Source organism: Arachis hypogaea, chromosome 5, assembly GCF_003086295.3.
Source record: "Arachis hypogaea cultivar Tifrunner chromosome 5, arahy.Tifrunner.gnm2.J5K5, whole genome shotgun sequence".
In the NCBI taxonomy this organism is placed as follows: domain Eukaryota; kingdom Viridiplantae; phylum Streptophyta; class Magnoliopsida; order Fabales; family Fabaceae; genus Arachis; species Arachis hypogaea.
Window position 1 is genome coordinate 6,009,363 of NC_092040.1, and position 18,647 is coordinate 6,028,009.

The following is an 18,647-nucleotide window of genomic DNA, read 5'->3' on the forward strand; positions in this document are numbered from 1 at the left end:
TATACATGGCCCAAACCCTAAAACAATAGAGTTTAAACCCAAGGACTCATCTATTTTTTTGCACACATGGATTATAGACTGTCATATCTATTAGTCTAGGACTCTATGTCAGTATTTTCTATTTGTCATTGATAAAAAAGATTGTCAGAAACTGATTTGTCTGTCGAAATTAAACTTAAAGGAATTTTTTATGTATTTTAAAAGTTACAGGACTAAAGTGTTCGATTTTAAAAATATCATAAAATGATTTAGATAATTACTCTAAAACTTATAGCCTTAGGGGTGTCAAAATTCCCCGAAGTACGGGGATCCCTGCGGGAATTGCCCCGAACGGAAACCCGAAGACGAGGAATTCTCCCCGTGGGGATGGGGATGAGGACTAAAATCCTCCCAAGACAGGCGCAGGGACCGAGTGGAGATTCCTGTCCCGTCTCTGATGATTTCCCGAATTCTTGATTTTATTTAAATATCCTAAATTTATTTCTAATATAGGGACTTTTTCGTAAATTCGCCTATTGAAAACCCTAGCCCTACTTTATTTAATATCTTCCATTCTCTCTACTATTCCACTTAGCGCCGTTTCCAAGCCCCAACTTTTCAGAAAAGTTCAAAACTCCCAATCCCCATAGTTGTGTCCACAGTCACAGCCATAGCAGCATACTCCCTCGTCAGTCACTACCGACCACTCTTCCTGCTCAGTGCTTACCCCCTTATAGACTATAATTTGCTATGTTATATTTCTGGATTTATAATATTGGATAAGATATGTTTGTAATAATGTTTTGTAGTTTGTTTTTTGTTTTTTTTTGTTTTACTATAATTTTTATATAAATGTTCAACATGAAGAAATGAGAAATTGGGCCCTGCAAAAAATACGGTAAATAGGAATGGAGACGATTATTCCCCATGGCAAGAATCGGGACAAAGAGGAGAATCAATTCTGAGGGCGGAGACAGAAAGTAGAGAGGCATCCACCGCCCCCGTCCCGCCCCCGTCCCGCCCCATTGACATCTCCAAGAGCAGGGACAGAAAACAGATAGGCATCCCGCCCAATTGACATCTCCATATAGCCTTGACCTTTTTTACTACTAAATCTGTAAAATAATTTTTCAAATTGGACTCACTAATTTAACTCCATATTGTGCTCCCAACTATTTTCACGCTGTCAATTCCAATTTACCAATTTAGTCCCTGCCACATTTATAAACCCGAACTCTTCCTCTTCTTCCGTTTTTTTTTTTTCTTTCTTCGTCATTTTCTCCCTTCCAAAATCCTAGCGCGTTTTCTCCATAAGTTGCATAGCCATTTTAGAACGCTCTAGGCTTCACTCCGGAAAGTTCATCGTTGTGCTGCTCCAGTGCACCGTCGGATAATTCGTCTCGGCATGGAAGGTTTTTCAGAGAGCTGTTGTGGCGCTCCAGGAGGATTCTTGGAACACTTTCGGCATCAAAATGCATCAGGTTCCCTCACTTCCCGTCTCATGGTCACTGAAAGCAAGGTATATTTTTTATTAAGAAAAAAAAAAAAAACCTGTTAAGAGAATTAAGAGTTTTAAGTTAGAGAAATTTCTTATTGCAATGTAGTTAAGATTCAAAATATGATTTCTTTGTCTACAAAAGAGTATACCTTGTTTTGTCGGCTTTGTAGGTGAAAGCGATGTGCATTCCTTTGTTGGGATCGGAAGAGTAACTTCATTGTATGATTTAAAAATGGCAATGTGAATGAGGGTGCTGATGAGTTTGAAGAACTGGGAAGCCCAAAATGCAAATGATGATGCTAGAAATTTGGTTGAGCCTACTTGAAGTGTCTTATAATTCATCTCTGCACCTTGAGAGTTGAGCCACCACTTTGCAGAAAGAAAGGAAGAAGAATAATCATTAGGGTTTATAAGTGGGAGCAGGGACTAAATTGGGAAATTATAATTGATAGCGTGGCGGTGATTGTACCACATCAGCAGTCTGTTTGTTACTCACGCCGAAAATAGACTGAAAAACTTGTATGTAGCTCAGAGCTCATTATGGGAGATTAAACTAGTGCAATTGAAAACTCGCCTGCGTCACGGTCAGCAACCATTGTTGATGCTGTAGCGGCTGGGCAAACTGTTGTCGCGGTGCTGTTCGTCTATAAAGTTGGAGAAGAAACTCCATTGCACCACCAGATCCTTCAATACAGGTTAGGAAGTTAATCATTGTTGCCATTTGCAAATGTGATTAGGAATATGAATCTTTTTTTATCAATTTCAAATTCAACTCAATGAAAAATGTAATAACCGACTTGGTTTCCAGCCGAAAGCATTTTTGAATTAGTTTAGGGAGAAACACGGTGTGTGGTTTGCACATGATTACTTCTAAAAATTCAACTTGAATTGGTTTAGTCACAATTGATTCGGATGATGCATTGTATATTTTCTATTAAAAAATTTTATTAGTTTAGTCACAATTCTAAAAACTTGATTTAATTTTCTATTAAAAATTCTTAAGTGGCCTTGACATGCTTGAAGACATAAAGAAAAACGTCACATGCTTGATGCTTTTATGCATGGCTGCATATTATTCAGATTTTTTTTCTTTTTCTTTTTGTCTGGATACATAGTTTTCTTAATGTTTTGTTTAGCTTCCGTGTGTTAGTTTCCTGCATTAGGAGAGTTTGGGAAATAAGAACTTGTGGCTGTGAGTTGCTTGCTATAAATAGAGGGTTGATGATCTGCATTTTCAAATCAATGCTAACATCATGCTTTTGTTTGATTGGTTGTCTAGATGGATGAGCTCATGACAATTGAATTTCATCATGGGAGATCCTTAGAGACCAAGAAAGATGGGAATGTAGTTGATGCTGGAGGGATTGTAGTTTATCCACAGCTTGCTGTTAACAGAGATCCTCTCAGGGCGAATGTGAGTTATGTTTGAAAATTTGGAGACTCGTTTGAGTTAATTGAAATTCTGGCGGTCATTTTGAGATATAACTTCTGAAATTTGGGAATGTATTACGGGTTCTGTTCTGGGGGGGTGTGGTTTTTCCGGTCCATTCCAATGACCGGAAAAAACAAAAAAAAGCAAAACAAATAAAGCTGAAGCAAGAAGGAAACAAGGAAAGGAAAGCAAGTGAACATGGATTGTTGTTTCAAAGCTTCAAATTAAAGGCAAACTACAAGCTCAAAACCTATACTTTACATGGCGCCATTCAGCCCCAGCCCTGCCCTACCTCCGGTGAGTGAACACAAGCCCCTTGCTGCATGCAACTGTGCCGACTCCAGATCTGAATGCAGTGCCGGTGAGAGCACCATTGATGGCTCTGACAGTGTTCTGGAGTTGTGTCTTCAACCTGCAGTCGAAGATTATGATCTGCAGTTTCCCAGTCTGTGTTTTTCTGTTTGTTTTGGAATTTCATCTACTCTTGCCATGTTATTATACCTTGTCCTGCTTCAGCAATTGATTCTCGAGCAATTGCCCTATTTTTCACAGTATGTGTTATGTTGCGTGTTTCTTTTGGATAATTTGCGTCTCAATCCATGTTATTTTCCTTCAAATTTATACCATTTTTGTGTTTTCAGCTTCTTTTGTTTCCAAATGCTCAGAGCTGAAGATAAGTAGACGGATCTTCTTTCTTGAATGTGGTGAGTAGAAACTCTGAGTCATTTTAGCTGGTTTAGGTTTTGATATGAAGTGTAGTGTTTTTTTTCCCCCTTTTAATTATTATTATTATTATTATTATTATTATTATTATTATTATTATATGTACCTGTAAATGATATAGTACTACTACTGAGCCCTGTGGTTTTTGAACTTGTGAAATCAACAGTGGTATTTTAATTTTGCTGAAATGGTTTATTTTTTATGATGGATAGAATGGAAAGAAGATTAGATAAGTTTGTCCTCCACTTTGATATTAATGGGGGCAATGCATTCTTTTTACACATTCCGCGATTACTCAAATCCCTTCTCCGCCAGTGTTAGTAATTTTGGTAATATTTGTCAAACTTCACTGCGCTTTAAGTAAAATTTTGCACCTAGATAGGAGGTACTGATTTGTTTCAATTGCTAAAGCTTTAGCCTCATTGCTTTCTGAACTGGTGATACCAAGTTATTCTTAAGAAGCTTGATACATTCAAAGACAGTTTAGTTGTTACACTGAACGATGTAAAACTTATACTATCATTCAATTAGATGCTTGTGTTTATGTGACTTTCTAGATAGTGGGTGGTCAAGTCAGATTTTTACAAATATAGCAATACATAATAGGATGTCTGTATATATGTATTGATATTTTTTACATTCATCATGCATGCAAGTTATATATATATATATATATATATATATTATATATATATATATATATATATGCTTTTTTCATTAAAAAAAAGAGTTTACGTTGGGATTTATTTTGCTAGACATAAAAAACATTTTTAATCTTCATAACAATTTAAGCTGTATAGCATCAAGTGAAATTGGCTCCTGACAATCTGACATTGTAATAGAGCACCTATAATCATGTACTCTACAGTTTGTTTCTACTACTATTCTTTGAACTAAAATGTTCAATTTCAATACATGAGGGAGCATCTCAGAGCTGGTTGTTGACACATTTATTATACCACAAATAACAAATGACTAGGATAATATTAGTATTCCTATTTTCAATTTGTGAGTCCTATCTATCTGCACCTATATATAAATTGTATATGATTGAATTTTGATGCACTGTCAGTGTAAAGTAGTTTTACACGTGCATCCAATTACGTAATGCCACATTAGTAAAAAATAATTACCTCTCACATTGACCGCGTGAATGGTCATCCAAAAAAACGGATGTGATTGCACGACTATGTAAAAGGTTTTACATTGTCAGTGCATCAAAGTTAAACTCATGATTGAATTGCTGGTCCGTGGATTTTTTCCCCCTTATTTTTGTTAATAATCCCAATTTGTTATGATTTTAATGGCTGGATTATGTTTTCCTTTTCTTGCAGCCTTTTAAATTCGAAATGTAAGAAACATACATTGCATTTAGTCCACACATTGCTCGATGCTCATTGTATCTCCGTTTTGGACGGGTGGTAGCAATTGCGGGGACTTTTGACTTTGCTCGTAAAACCCCTAACGAGAAAGAGCCGGTAATTGCTCTCCTTGCGGTGGTTTTCTATTCAGCGTTACACTAGCAGTGAGTCAACTAAGGTATTCAGTTTTCTTCCGTCAAAATCTAGTTTTTAAACGCTGAACATCAGAAAGACTCTGTGTTAGAGTCTCCTGTGATGATCTCCTATTATCGACCAATTCTGATTATCAACCTTGAGAAGCATAAAGAATTTGATATTCCTAGTGATCTTGCACTTGAAGATTAAACAACACAAATTTGGTGATAGGTAATCATTGGGCCAACCCTAATAGGAAGAATCTATCTTATAGCTTTGCTTAAAATGATAACTTCCCCTCAATGAAGAGATTTTGCATTAGAGACATGATTGCCCTTTTGTGTTTAGGTACTCAATTTAATGAAGTTAATGACAACCACATACTCATAGTTATGACCAAAATTCTACTTAAGATCATCTGTGGGCAAACATAGTTATTTGAGACAATTAGATCCATCAGATATTTCATCATTAGAAGATTTCAATGATTGCATATTGTGTAAATTCTTTATGTAGTCCATGATGGATTATCTTTTGAAATTTTCTAATATTTGTTGTTGATTACCCTTTATTTTCAGGGAGAACTGTTAGTTGTCAAGCGAACCAGTCGGGAGACATCACTAGCAAGTTCTAGTTCAGATAGCCAAAAAGATGGTATTTCCGACTATGCTATATTTAGGGAAGACATTGCACACTTGAATTGTTTGAAAATTGTTATACATACTATAAACATTAGCTCCATTAGTCCGCTGTGCACAAGATCATTATGCAAAAATCCTGTCAACCTCAGCCAGTAGACCCTAGAGATATCATAGATTTAACGGGTGATGAGGTATGGGTATTTCCTTTTCAATGTGTTTTAGTTATCTGGAATCAATTGTAAATGTTTTGTGTATTATGCTTGTCTAAGTTGTTGCTCTGCCAAGAAGTTAATTTTTCAATATGGTGAGGTTTTGAGGCTGGGTTTGGTAAAGCTTTTTAAGGAGGTGCTTGTGCTTTTAAAAAGCACAAGCACGTCATTTTGCGTTTGGTAAATTAAAAAGCTCAAGTGCTTGTGCTTGCGGCTTTTAAAAGTTAGGGGTGCTTTTGAAAGCACCTAGGAGGGAGCTTTTCAAAGCTGGCTTATGCTTACCAAAATTTTTTCATTTTTCCGCACATATTTCCCGCTATTATATTGCCATTAAAATCTTCATATATTTCTAACTTCTCTTCCTAACCTTCATAAAATCTAACACAATCTTCATATATTTTTTATTTTTCAACCTAATCTTCACAAATTTCAACACAAATACATCTCTATCACATATTAGGTATGAACTTCTATCTATTTATATTATATTTGTTTGTTTTTTTCTGTTCTTAGATTATAGTAATTTAGGTAATTTAATATTTTTAGTAATGATGTTTAGGATAAAATAAATTTTTATGATACTTATATAAAATTTTTAAGTTAAAAAATAGAAGAATTTATTTATTATATTTATGTTTATTATGAATTTTTTATTTTAACATTATTTTATTTTAAAATATTATATAAAATTTTAAAGAATTTGAAAAAAAAATTATTTTTTTGTTATAAACATGTTTATTATAATTTTTTCAACTTTTAAAAGCTGTTTTACCAAACACAATTATGGTGCTTGTACTTATTAAAAGCCATTTTTAATTTGATTTTACCAAACGTAAGTGCTGCAGCTTTTAAAAAGCTGTCTTTTAAAAGACAGCTTTCATAAGCTACTTTTAAAAAGCAAAAGCTTTACCAAACTAAGCCTGAGAACACCAACTTATAACAATGCTTCACTAGTGCTATGTTATATACAAATACACATACAATCAATGTCTTATGGTCAGAAAATCCAAGCAGAAAAAATTTCTAGAACTCCTTTGGTGCTATCTGTCATCTGCTAATTTGGTCAATGATCTTCTACAAGTTTGCCACTCTGTTATGTAGATTCTAGCTAGCATAATGTTGCTATCTAAGTGATTGTGGAACTATTTTGTAGAGAAGGGGTGACTCATTCTTAGATGTTAATCTGTGAGACCAGTTAGTCATTGTTATTAGCAACCATAGGAGGTAGAGTTTGAACTGATATTATCCAACAAGTCATCTCTGGGAGAATACTAGTTAAAGCCGGTACTAGCATTTGGATTCCAGTTCCACATGGTGATTCATTTCCAGATTCAGGATAAATCATACTTTGCGTGTACATGGCACAAACTTTATTCAACTTCTCTTAGTTTACTTATGGCAAAAAAAACCGGGTTAATTTCAACATGTCCAATCTTTTGATGCATTGAATAGTGGATCTTCTTTATATGGATTGCAAGATAAGGAAGATTACTATTATATAATACATTATTACATTTGTAGTTTTAAAGATAATAAAATGGTATATTACTATATCCAAAATTAATGGGCTCCACGTGAGGAAATAGATTGATTTTTCCTTTTGTGTCTCACTCTACCTCTACCTCGCTATCTATATTCTTGCAGCCAAATCATTAAAATGCATTTCATAGATAATTATTAATAACTTTTTTTTTTTAATTTTTGATTTCCACTGGATAGCAGGATCGAGTTTGCGATACTTGTGGGGATGTAGGGTTGGAGCACTTCCTTGCATTTTGTAATGAGTGTAATGATGGGGCGGAGCACATGTAAGTATTACAATATCTTGCATATTCATCCCTGTTTCTAGAAGGTCTATGTTTCTATAGTCTTTATTTTCATCGTTTTCTGGGACAGTGAAGTTAACGTGTTCTGTTTTTTCATTTATCAATCAGTTACTGTATGCGTGTTAAGATGGAAGAACTTCCTGAAGATGGTTGGACTTGTGAAGAGTGCATGCCAAGGGAAGGGACTGGAAAATTAGTACAGGATAAAGTGGAACAGCCAGTGGCTACAAACAGATCAAAACATCTATCTGAAAATTCAATAGACCCTGAGTCTTGTAAAAGTTCAAAACTAAAATCGAGATCATCATATTCTATGAAAAGTGGGATAAGTACACCCCATCTGCAGGTTAAGAGATGCCAAGTCCCTTCAGAAGCTCAGTCTTTGGAAAAAGCTAGTGCTACTATGACAAATGCTGGACCACATATTTTATCCGGACCTTGTGATGACTCTCCACTTCATAAGGATTTCTCATACAAGAAATTTGGGAAAGTGAAAATGAAATCAGTCAACAAAATCATGCACTTTGCCTCCCAATATTGCAATTCTCAAGAGAAAGCAATGGTTCCTCGTGGTTATGGTGAGAAGAGTAATGTTGTTACCTTGGAGGATGAGTTAGGCATAGAGGGAAGGGCTCTTGAAACAAGGGAGCGATCTTCTAAAGTCTCAAGTCCAAGGGATCAGTCCCTATTGAGTAGACATTATATGTGCAAAAATTTGAAGAGAAACCTAGAAGGTGTCATCATTGATACATCTTGCAAGAAATCTTTCTGTGATACTAAGGAAATGGCAGCATCATCCAATTGTGCAATTGATGAATCACCAAACTTGCATTCACAAACTGAGACAACTCGTGATGAATGTAAGACATGTGCCAAAGGAATTACTCTGATGTTTTTAAATTGAGAAAATTATATTGCTAAATTTCAGAAGCTTTTTGGCAGGCTCTCTATTGGAATCAAGATCTCCAAACTTAGAATCAGGACCAGCAACAAAGGATGTTTGTTTGCAAAACAAATACCTGGCTCTTCATGACGATAGAAATGATACTTGTTCTGGTGTTCTAGCTAATGATCGTGAGTTACATAATCCTGCAATACAAGCTTCTAGTTCTGGTGTTACTGCAAATAGAAGTGAAATAGAATTTGCTACTGACGAAAACTTATTTTCTGGAACCGTTTCTTACAATCTTGATCATCAAGGTTCTGAACAATTTAATGCTGGATTACAACCCAGCAATCACAACACTCATGAAGATCTAGACATTCCAAATGAGAAGAACAACGAAGAACCAGACACTCCAAATGAAAAGAACAATGAAGAACCAGACACTCCAAATGAAAAGAACAATGACATTCAGCAAGCTGAGCACCTTATTAATGCTGCTACAGCTCAGATCATTCATGAATTATGTGCTGGTCTTGCTTTAGATGAAAGGTCCTGCTTAAGAGACTTGGGGGTTAGAAGTTCGTCACAAGCATTTGTCTACCCAAAGCCTGACCATTCATGGCAGTATGACCCTATTTCCCCATTTCTTAAATATTCAGCTTTGTTTTGCTATGGATGAACTGTTTTTTAAAATTTTCACATATTTTGGTGATGATTCTTGCAGAGGGAAATTTTTAATACAAGGTATTGGGGAGATTGCAACCATTTGTGATGGTATTCAAGCACATTTATCAACCTGTGCATCACCTAAGGTTATTGATGTGGTAGACAGGCTTCCAAAGATGATCATACTGGATGAACTGCCTCGCTTGACAATGTGGCCATCTCAATTTACAGAAGGTCAACCCACAGAAGAGAATATTGCTCTGTACTTTTTTGCAGAAGATCCTCGTAGGTCTGTTTTATCCCTTTCTTTGCATGTATAATTCAGATTTATACTTTCTGCTTATTCTTCTTTTTTTTTGTATATATATTATCAGTTATCGAACATGTTATAAACAATTGGTGGATTTGATGATCAAGAATGATTTGACTCTGAAAGGAAACTTGGATGGAGTGGAACTTCTAATATTTCCATCCAACATTCTACCTGAGAAATCCCAGCGTAAGAAATGGTCTTCTACTCGTTTGTTTTGAACACTTTAACATTATATTTACCTTAGTGTGCCTAAAATCATTCCCTGCTACTACTAATCTATTCTATATTTTAGTAGATTAACAATTCTGTTTGCATGTTAGCCCTCCCCCACCCCCACCCCCACCCTCACCCTCACCCTCACCCTCCAAAAAGAAAAAAGGCTCTCTTTTTTACTCGTTGCTGCTTTGGCAGGTTGGAATGATATGTTGTTCTTATGGGGTGTTTTCAAAGGGCGAAAGGAGAATAACTCTGCAAGCACAAGCACACAGGTATCTCTCTCCTCCCCCCCCCCCCCCCCTTTCTCTCCCTCTTCGGTATTAGGTTTCTATTTTATTACAGGTGTTGACATACATGAAATCACTTTGTTGCTCTATTTGAGTCACAAATATATAACATGTATGCTTCCTATTCCATCACTTAGGATATGGATTGAAATGGGTGGTTATACTTGAAAGTTCTACTTAATTATAGTTTTCTGCAGCTTTTATTTGTATCTTGTTTAGACATCGTTTGGTTATGAAACTAGTATTTGGTATGCCATAGACTCTCCACTGATTCCATATTCTTTTGGAAAATAGAATTATGAATTAATATTGTTTCATAATTGATATTTCGTAATCAGTCAATTGTGGTATTCAAGTGAAATACTGATAAGACATGGCACGCATGCATGAACTCACCTCACTAGGAAGAAGCCTGCCTTGTTCACCATGTAAATGCAATCAGTTTAAATGCTTCTTACTGTCTTGCAGCTAGGAAACAGAGTTGATGAAATTCCTGAACCAGACAGAACTTCAGGAGACAGAGTTTTGCTGTCTGGACATAGTTCCAATGATAATGGGATAAATGAAGTGGTGGATTCTGAGGTTGTAGATCTTACTCTCTCTCTCTGGCCTGAAGCTTTAGACTCTGTTGAGTTGCAAGTTGCAAGGGCATTAGTTCATCTCTCGAAGGCCAAACAGCAGTGAATGGCACCATGTAAAATATATGTTTTAATTATAGACTTTTAGCTACCTTTAATTTTATGCCTTTACTTTATCATAGTCATATAAACAATCTGTCTATACTTTGACAATGGAACCTGTAATGGAATATGGCTTGTTTTCGTTTTTCGATATCTGTACTAGCGGCTTATTTATGATCCTGGCTTTTACTTCAAGTTGTTGAACTTCTTTCTTTGCTTGTGTGGTTTGGTTGATTTGTTTTCTATCTTTGAGATGTGCTATTTTGCACTTACTCTGTTTTAGAACTCAAGTTGATATACATGTGAAGAGATGTGTATGGATATAGGATTGGGATACAAACAGAATGAGTAAAATAATTTTTAAAAGAATATTTTTCCCCTTTTCTTTTGGTAGTTGTTAGCATGTTAGATGATTGGAGATTTGGATACTCCTAACATTCTTACGCTTTCGACTTGGTTCATTGAGACTTTTTTAATTGGATTTGGATTATTTGTGCTCGACTATAGGGAACATTTACAAAATTGTGGCTTAGGCGGTGGCAGCTGGTTTCTTCAGCCGATTAAATTGTGATTTTCATTTACTCTGCTTATTTTCTATCCCATTTTTAATTTGAATAATGAAAAGCGACTTAGTCGATACTACTAGTACACAAAATATAGTTTTGTTTAACCTTATTGAATCATTTACTGCCATAGAATTCTAATGAATAAATGTGGTTCAAACGAGTCATTCTAGGTCTTGACTCTGTTATACTCGTTTGTCACGTTTTAAGTAACGAAAAGTTTCGAAAAACAATTTTTTAACTAAACAGTTAAAATTTATTACTTTTTATTTTATTTAATGAACGCTGTAGTAAATAAATGCTAAATAAGATAAATTTAAACTATTTGAATTGATTTTTTTTTGTTTCTTTAGCATTATTGTTCAAGTATTATGGTGATGTCTAGAAGTGGTAAGCGGGAAAATCCGTCCCGCCAGAAGCCCGTCCCGTCTCGCTTAATGAGGCAGTCTTAAAATCCTACCCCATCCTGCCTAATTGCGGGCTGGCAGGTTAAGCCCGCCAAAACTTTTTTTTTAACTATTAACTACTAAATAATATATATATAATTTCACAATCATGTTAGTAAATTTATAATTTCTAAAGGCATAAAAAAATTATATTTTTTATATTCACAAATATTAAAGTCTTTGTAATTATAAATATTGTCTCCAAAGCAAAATAAACATAATCCAAAACACTCAATTTTCATCTTTATACTCTTCTGAGTTGGGTTGTGGGAAGTTGAGTTTTGGCTAAAAAATTGCAAAAATATTCCTTTGCCAAAAAAAACTAAGTCCGGCGGGAAAGCCCACCCTGTCCCGCCAAGACTCGCAGTTTAAGCAGTGCGGATTAGACAGACTTTTGTTCTTTGGCGGTCCTAATTTTTCAGTCCGATCCTGCCTTTTTTGACAGGTTACACAGACCGGACCGACAGGTTTAGACCTGTTTGTCACCTTAAGAATATGTTTGGGTTAATGGTTTAAGATGGAAAATAATGGAATCCAAGAGAATTTAGTGAAAACTTATATTGTTTGATTGATAAATTTTTAAATGGGATGTAATAATTAGTGACAGAATTTATTCCATCAAGTTTTACCAAAACACTCGCTTTTTACTCCTTCCAAATTTATTAATAATTTTTCGGAGATAATAAAAAATCAACCAAAATTATTTAAATTTATTTTATTTAATATTTATTAATTATCGTAAGATAAGTTTTAATTTTTTTTGTCTCTTTAATATTACTGTTTATTAAAATAATTGAGCGAAATAATAACTCCATTTCTTTGGTTTCATTTCAGTACATCTATGTTTGAAATGATGGAAGGCAAGAGAATGAACTGGAGTTCAAAGGAGTATAAAAAATTGGAAGCCTTTCAAGTATTTCCAACAATATCGCTATTTCGATGATTTTAGTCATTGATTTTAATTAGATATATATTTATGATTGAAATCAATTGTTAAAAATCATTAAAACATTAATATTTTTGTAATAGTTAAAATGTTTTCTAAAAAGTTAATGAAAATGATAACATTCCAAATAGCATCCCAGTGCCCTTTTCAAATCACATGTCCTCTTTAACTTTAATTGAAAGAACACTGATAGAAAGGTACCTCTCCCATATGTTTTCTGAAATGTTAGCAGACAACAGTTGTGACTTGTGAGTTGTCTACCTTACCTATAGAAAAGCCTACAAAATATGCATTATAGGAAACATTTCAAGTGCATCAAGGAGTACCAGTACACTAATTATTTTAACCGTTAATTTTAATTAATATATATTATATATATTTTTTATAATTCAAATTAACGATTAAAACAACTGGAGCATTGATATTCTTGGTGCACTTGAAATGTTTGATATATTATAGAACCATAAATGAGTAGACATTTTTTCACTTTTTAAGTTCTTAACTAATTTCAGTATGTTTAAACCTTCAACAAAAGTATGTGTGAACTAAAAAAGGATTAAAAAAAAAATAGAAAAAGCAGATGTCTCCAATGAAAAATAACTCTGGTATATGTATATCTCTTGATTTGTACATTTCGAGCTTTCGATAAAAACGTACAACTAATCGTTCCCACAGAAATTTATATGTGTGAAAAAAAAAAGTCTGATTCAATCATAAGTAGTTTTATTTTATTAATAGAATTTAATTTTCATGTATTTTATAATTTATCTAATTATTTCATGATATATTAGTAAAAATAATTATTTTTTATATTGATCATCTACATCGTTATATAATAGAATAAATATAATTTGATGATTATATAAAATGTTTTACATTTTGTGCAATAAAATTAAACTCCTATTAATATTACTTTTCTGAAGTCAAAGTTCAATGTACGAAGAATGCGTTTCATTTTCCAAATGATGTTTTCTGTCTTTGATCGAAAATTATGTTTGCAATAAATTAAAACAGATGGAATCATATAATTGAGTTCCATTTTTTTTATCATGTTGGAAACTAATGAATCACGTTCTTTGAAGCGAATCCATGTGTAATTAAATAGGATGTAAAATGTAGTGAAATTGATAGCAACTATAATAAAGTTTGAAAACATTTTAAAATGGGAAAGTATAAAGAGTCAATGGAATATTTGTACAATGTGAGTATTATAGATATAATCATTAGTGTTACATTTTCTTATCAACTGAAGTTTTTGAGATGAGTGGTATTATGATATGGTATTAGAGCTAGTACTCGAATGGTTATTTTAGATAGTATGAAAGATGTTTATTTTGTAACTCAATAGCCTGTCGTACACATTATTTGACCAACTTCTCTGGAAAAACATACATCTGCTTCATTATAAACAAGATTGCAACTCGCCACTAAAAATTTCCTAATTGAGGAATCAAAAGTACTACATATTTATGGGGGCTCCATTTTAAATTTCTCTTTAAAGTAAGTCATGTAATTAGATTGAGTCAGGCTAAATAATACTCTAGGTTTAATTTTAAAACTATTCTTGATTTTATTATTAGTTAAAGTTTTCTTAGGAATTGGTCTTTATTTACCAAAATAGGTAAAAATAAATTAGATTATCATCAGTTAACAAAATTACAAGAAAATAGTTTCTCTATTTACAATGTAATTGATGTATTTCAAGACATTATTAGTAATTTACACCAAAAATTTAATAGACACAAAATGACATGAGATGTGTTATGTATGGGTCTCTAAAAGTGATCGAATAATATAAGCAAAGGTCCACATATCTCGAGAGAATTCATATCTAAAGCTGAGCATGGAAATGCAAAATATATCTATCTTCACTACTACATATATATTTGCTTTAATTTGTCATATTGCACTTGTTTCTTTCGGGCAGAGCATATTACAAAACCTTTATGGGGTTTGTGAGAACTGAGAGCATCTCTAGAAGTCCTATCTGTTTGATTTTGTTTTTGTTTTTGGCAGAAACTATACTAATTGTTGCTTTGACGTTTGTTATATATGCGTATCTATGTGACTATGTGTGCGTACCATGCATCATGTTTCAACTTCCCTTGAAACTCGTATTATTTAAATGTGAAAATTTAAATACAGTCAATTTTATGTAAAATTAATAATAAAGAGTCGTCAAAGACTCTCAATTATCAATCTCATAAAAAGTTAGCTGTACCTCAGTTTTCACTTTATTAAATTTTCTTTCTAGCAACAATAATAATACTTGTTCTACAATAAGATAATGCTCTATTGCTCAGACCCTGACCCTCTATTTGTTCATTTAAAGTTTCATATGGAGCTTATTAATCTTTTGGGAAATTGGCGAACTATTTGCAGAAGCTTTATTTGAAGTGGCCCCAAATACACTGTATTTAATTTGTACGTATCTTATTACGTGCCCATTTTTTCTTTTATACAATTTCAGTAGATGCCATCATTTTGTGTTTCTATATTCAATTCTTACACATGCAAAAATATATAATTTATTGGGTTTTCGATCCCCTCTCTTAATTTGCACGGTCCATCTTTTTAATTTTCTAGGTATGATTTAGGTGACTATATTCAAAATCAATATAATAGATATCATATATTATTATTATATTCTATTCGATTGTAGCATCATTAATTCATGATGAACTTCTATTTTCACCGCCTTTTCAACCCGCGAAAAGGACGCATTGTCTTCTCTTTCAACAAAAATCCACAAACATTGACAAATTGAATGGTGAAATATAATGTGCGTTATGGGAGAAAATTAACAACTGCGAATTATTAAATTCTAAGTTGATTTGCTTTCTTACGTTTTCGCACTAACCTTTTAGTAATTTAATTTTATATATATGAAGAGAAAAGTAAATCTAGATTGTACACGCATGATTGATTAAGATTAAACATATTTTAATCATACATGAGAAACTCTAGAGAACCAACTATAGCATAAGTCAATTTAGTTATTTTTTTTAATTTTAAAATTTCAAAAAATAAGAATAATAAAAAATTATTTGCTTTTTGTAACTAACATATTTTTTAATTAATTAACTATAATTGACTATATTCCAAATTGTTCCCTAACAAAATCAATCATACACATATATATAAAACTGCTCTGCTTGTTTAGGTAAATTATGGCCACTAGTTAACTGACTAATAAGGTTTAGAAATTTACTTTAATTAATCTGTCTTAACCAACAAAGATCCTAGAGTTAGGTGGTTTTAAGTATCTTAATAAACGTTTTTCTTTCATTTTATATATCTAATTTGATAAACACAATACCTAATTAAGAGATCAATTATTACACCCTAGATAATTTGACTAACTCCACATAGGTGGCAAAAATTCTTCTAAAAATCTCTTTTCCTTTTTTTAAAAAAAAAAAATTGGATAAAACTTAAAACACTCACCTTAATTATATATTCTGCTTTATCTTAGGGTGTGCTTGATTATTGTCTCAAAAAAAATAAAAACACAGACACAAAAACACAGAGATACATGAACATAAATACACATAAAATTTTTAATATGTTTGATATTAATGATCACAATACACAAAACACATCTAACTAATTTAAAGATCAAATTTATCCTTAAATCAAAACAATTTCAACACTATCACCATTATCACTACTAGTATCATCACCAATTTCTACCACCACTATTATGACTACTGATTTTTCAATCTTATTTCAAATAAATAAAATTAACAACTCTAATTCAAATATCACTTAATAAAATCGGTTACTGTGCATTCGCTGAGGCAACCTTCTTCATGTTTGCGGTGGTGCCAAAGAGGAGAGAATGAGAAAAAGAAATTCAGAAAAAGGGAGAGAGACGTCGATTTTGAAGAGGATAAATATAAAGTGTTTTAGAAGCATAGCTATTTAATGGATCTGGTATGGTGGAGAATGAGGATGAAATAAATTTGGAGAGGAAGAGTTGAGATGCAGTAAAAATAGAAGTTAGAGGAGGAGAAGAGAAAAAAAGAGAGTTAATTGACACAGATTTTCGAAGGACACGGGAGGACACGAATGGACACGGAAATATTAAATTTGTGTATCTCAAATTTGGTGAGACACTAAGACACAACTTGTGAGACACTAATTTTTTACTCTTTTACCCTTATTGAAATTTTAAAATTTGTCCTCTTATCTCCCCAAACCTTTCTTTTTCCTCTTTTTTTTTAGATTCTATAGCTAAATTTATCTTTCTATTTTCATAAAAAAAATTGTACATTTAATTTTTATTTATTTAAATTTTGATTAATCTTTGATAAATTCTGAACTTTAGTTTTTTATTTTTTTCAAAATATATATATATATTTAATATTTGAATGATAATTTAATATGATATTAGAAGAAATAAAAAATATTAAAAAAAATTAAAATTCAATGGTGATGACATGTAGTGTTTGGGATAATGGATGTACAGTAATAATAGTAAAACTTCTGGTAAAATAAAGGGTAATTCAGTCTTTTTAAAATATGTGTGTCTTGTTCTTTATTTTTACCAAACACAATACATAGATACAAATATTTTATATCCATGTCTTTAATGTCTATATCTTTATGTCTATGTCTCATTATATACATCAACCAAACGGAGCCTAAGTGTTACAGTTCAATTTTTAAGTTGGACCAGGACACCCGTAAACAGCCCATTAAAAATGTATATGTCTAAGTTATCAAATTTCTAGTCACCAAAAATTATAAATACGAAAAAAAAAAATCCAAATTACCTTTTCTAACTTTAATCATCGTATCTCTTGAACCTTAAACTAATTATCGAAATTTTTTTATAAATACCCATCCCTATCCGGCTTCAAGACCACGGCTGATTAGTGGATTCCCGTCTCATCTCTTTTTTACACTGTAAGTGGTTCTACACAAGATCACATTCTTATTACAATGTTATATGTTTTAATTTTAGTAGCAACCCTACAAATTTATCATAGCATATAAGTTTTTAACTATTTTCTTTATCTAAAAAAGGCTTAGTTTAATTTGTTTATTGAATAGATTAGGTTAAGTTATAGCTAAATAAACACAAAAATGAAGGTTAGAAAGAACAACGTGAACTAGTAAAAAAGAGCCGGTTATGTTGTTATGGTAGCATTTGGAAGAGATATAGAGATTAAAAGCCTCATATTGAGAGATAAAAATTATTTAGTATTGTGTTTGATATAAAGTAGAAGACGGAGATTAAAACAAGAATGGAGTTTTAATTTAATTTGTACAAATAATACAGTTAGAATTAATTAATTGAAATGGAGTATTTTAGGTATAAATATTATTAAAAATTTTAATCTCCGTTCAAAAAAATTTATCCGTTTCTAAAATTTTTAATTCTCTGTCTCCACTTGTTGGAAGTATTAAAATATTAAAATTTTAAAAACAGAAATTAAAATTTTAATATTAATTTTAGACTAACAAATATAATATTGAGTCTCAATCTTCTAATCTCCACCTCAAAACCAACGCTAAGTCGGAAAGAGTACTTGGATTAGATTGTTGAATTAACTTTTAAAGTTAAATCCATATCATAAAAAAGATCGGAGAAGTTTCCAAAGTAGCCCTAAGCATTCCCACAAGCTAAGTTACCATTCACGTATTGCAAGTGCCAAGTAGTTACTTTCTTCCGTTGGACGAATTGAATCCTTGAAACTGAGCAATTATCTTTGAATGTTTCCCGAAATTATATTCTATTGGGATATATCAAGCTAATAAGTAAGCACTTAAACAGGACACGTATTATCTGAAGGGACATGATGAAAAATCAATTACTATATATGGACTTAAAT

General features: G+C 32.5%; 1 protein-coding gene across 18 annotated transcripts; it reads left to right on the top strand.

Moving 5' to 3' along the window:
- Nucleotides 1-954: 954 nt before the first annotated feature.
- On the top strand, nt 955-11,047 carry LOC112800438 (ASI1-immunoprecipitated protein 2-like). Of its 18 annotated transcripts, none has more exons than XM_025842718.3 (14): nt 1,099-1,498; nt 1,648-2,172; nt 2,757-3,460; nt 3,551-3,613; nt 4,967-5,171; nt 5,707-5,960; nt 7,698-7,786; nt 7,913-8,664; nt 8,747-8,878; nt 9,005-9,314; nt 9,415-9,645; nt 9,731-9,855; nt 10,081-10,157; nt 10,641-11,047. In XM_025842718.3, exons 6-14 carry the CDS (start codon nt 5,895-5,897, stop codon nt 10,854-10,856), a joined length of 1,998 nt encoding a protein of 665 aa, XP_025698503.1. In that variant the 5' UTR covers nt 1,099-1,498; nt 1,648-2,172; nt 2,757-3,460; nt 3,551-3,613; nt 4,967-5,171; nt 5,707-5,894; the 3' UTR covers nt 10,857-11,047. The 18 variants fall into 18 exon arrangements, 16 of the variants coding, with proteins under 16 accessions (XP_025698503.1, XP_072092738.1, XP_072092739.1 ...); XM_072236637.1 differs by having other exon boundaries at nt 7,701-7,786; XM_072236638.1 differs by having other exon boundaries at nt 5,707-5,782.
- Nucleotides 11,048-18,647: the final 7,600 nt, after the last annotated feature.